General features: G+C 29.3%; 1 protein-coding gene across 2 annotated transcripts; it reads left to right on the plus strand.

Moving 5' to 3' along the window:
- Positions 1 to 121: 121 nt before the first annotated feature.
- Positions 122 to 2,144, plus strand: LOC107877363. Of its 2 annotated transcripts, none has more exons than XM_047405090.1 (3): positions 122 to 206; positions 531 to 684; positions 1,611 to 2,144. In XM_047405090.1, exons 1-3 carry the CDS (start codon positions 201 to 203, stop codon positions 1,889 to 1,891), a joined length of 441 nt encoding a protein of 146 aa, XP_047261046.1. In that variant the 5' UTR covers positions 122 to 200; the 3' UTR covers positions 1,892 to 2,144. The 2 variants fall into 2 exon arrangements, with proteins under 2 accessions (XP_047261046.1, XP_047261047.1); XM_047405091.1 differs by having other exon boundaries at positions 154 to 206; positions 511 to 684.
- Positions 2,145 to 2,386: the final 242 nt, after the last annotated feature.

Here is a 2,386-nt window from a genome sequence, read left to right on the forward strand (position 1 = left end):
AAAAATGACAAATAAAAATAAAAATTTAATGAGAAATAAAATTGACGTAATGCCGTGACGTCTGTCTGAATATTCCAAGAAGCTGTAAGCCTTTTTTTTCCATGTGATTTGAGTATAAATACTAGCCACTAGGACAAAATAAATCAAAACTGTAACCTCACAACCTTGAAAGTGTCTCAAGTTTTAAGGAGAGAGGAACAATGACGGTACGTACATTTAAAATTCTATCGAAAGTAATAAGTTATCATTTTTAACTTATATGATTTTATAGCTTCATAATCTATTAAGATATATTAATTATCTTATTAGGTTTTCTCCAATAATTTTTTTACCAAACACGATTTATCTTCATCAATTTTATCCAAACAAGTAATTACTTATTTACAAAATCAACTTAAACACCTAAAAATGTTTTTTATTACTTAATTATATATACGTATTTGCTACTTTTAATCAGCTAACCAAAACCAATGCTAATTATTACAATTATTTACTGATAACTTGTTATAGCTATATTTCTTTAAATGCAGATAAAAGTGGTTGTTAGTGTGTCAATGAATGGATATCAATCTCCACCAAGTATGGAGAATTGTATTTTAGGTTGTTTGAAGCCAATGGTACCTTGCCTGGTTAAAGACACTACTCGTAAAAAAAAAATCATGACCATTGCAGCAACTTTACCAGGTACGTAACAATATTACTCAATAATAGTATCAAAGGAAAACCTTAAATCATTCACATATATCTTGACTATTCTTTTTCATCGTTTCTTATTCGATGTTCGATAATCCTATTGGAATTCGACCAAATGTGAGTCACATGTTCAGAATATAATTTTTTCTCTTTCTAAAAGCTCGAATCCGAGACCTGATTTGATTAAGAGTGAAGGAATTCGGAATATTCCACCACAAATTATGTTGATTATTGACCATTTAATTAGTAATTATTAGCTAGTACGGAATAATTAGTATTATTGGGTGGATTAATTTCACGTGCATGTCAACTCTACATATTTGTAATACTTGTAAAGTCAAAGACGAACCATTATTTGTCACACTAAATTAACTGAATCTTGTGCATATTATATAGCAGTAAACTGAAGTTACAAAATTTTATCCACTATAATAGTAAAGTCACTTTGATAGGTAAGCTTAGCATAGGTAAAATTAAGTGACATTATAGTTGGTAAATTAAAATTCAGTTATTTTAACATAAAAAAAAAAAAAAAAAAAAAAAAGAGACCGTCTTGTGATTTACTTCTATAATAGGGTAGGGTAAAGTTTTATTAATTAGTGATGTTGGTTATAGTGGACAAAGAATATGGTAATTTTTTAAACATGCACCCATTGTTTTTCCATAAAACTATATATTTTATGTATATATTTCATAAAAATTGTTATGGTATTATCTCTGGACGTCCATGCTACAAGAAGGCTAAATAATACACTTGATTGAATGTTATGTACTTATTTACTTTGAGGATTAAGGATCAATTCTCTAGATACATTTTTTTTCTTTTTTAGTGTGCACCCATGATCTTAAAATTCTAATTTCGTCGTTGTACATTATAAGACGCATGATTTATTCATTTTGTTAACATTATATTGCAGGAGTGGAGAAAATAAGTATAGAAGAAGAGAAGAACTTGTTGTGTGTGACAGGAGAGAGAATAGATACAGTGAAGCTAGTGAATATACTTAGGAAAAAAATTGGATTTGCTACAATTGTGAACCAAGGTGAAGAGGAAAAAGAAGAAAAACCTGCTGATAAGAATAAGAAAGAAGAACCAGTAGTGATCTATAATAATAGAGTAACCCCAATGGTTAAAATGTGGGAAATTGGAGATCCATATTATAACAACAAGTACTCTTGCTTTCCATTTTGGTGGTGATGCCTCTCATCAAAAAATAGGAAGAATCATACTCTTCTCTATTCCATTTTGTGTAATGTAATAGAGTATTATGTTACTGGTGGTGGAGCCAGAATACTCATCGAGGGGTGTCAAAATATAAAGAGATAAATTCACAAAGAAGTCAAGGAGTGACATATCTATACGTTAAAAAAATAATTTTGCCTAGATATAATGTAATTTTCTTACGAAGGAATGCCGATCATTGAATATGACTGTTCGAAGAGTTAAACAAGTTTTCTTTGCATCATGTCTTTTTTTTTCAAATATTATTTAATTTATTACAGTTTATAGTACGTACTTTTTACGTCGACTTATTAATGTTTCACATAGAAAATCCATTTGACTCTTATTACTCCTAATGGTATCACATAAATTAAAGTGGAAAGGGTCGTGGAGTATATATGTGTGTGGTGTGGGAGTTTGCATGCACTTGCAAAACCCAAATAATTGAAAATAGAGAAAATTGAGATTAAA

The sequence above is a fragment of the Capsicum annuum genome, unplaced genomic scaffold (genome assembly GCF_002878395.1).
Source record: "Capsicum annuum cultivar UCD-10X-F1 unplaced genomic scaffold, UCD10Xv1.1 ctg73618, whole genome shotgun sequence".
NCBI lineage: Eukaryota > Viridiplantae > Streptophyta > Magnoliopsida > Solanales > Solanaceae > Capsicum > Capsicum annuum.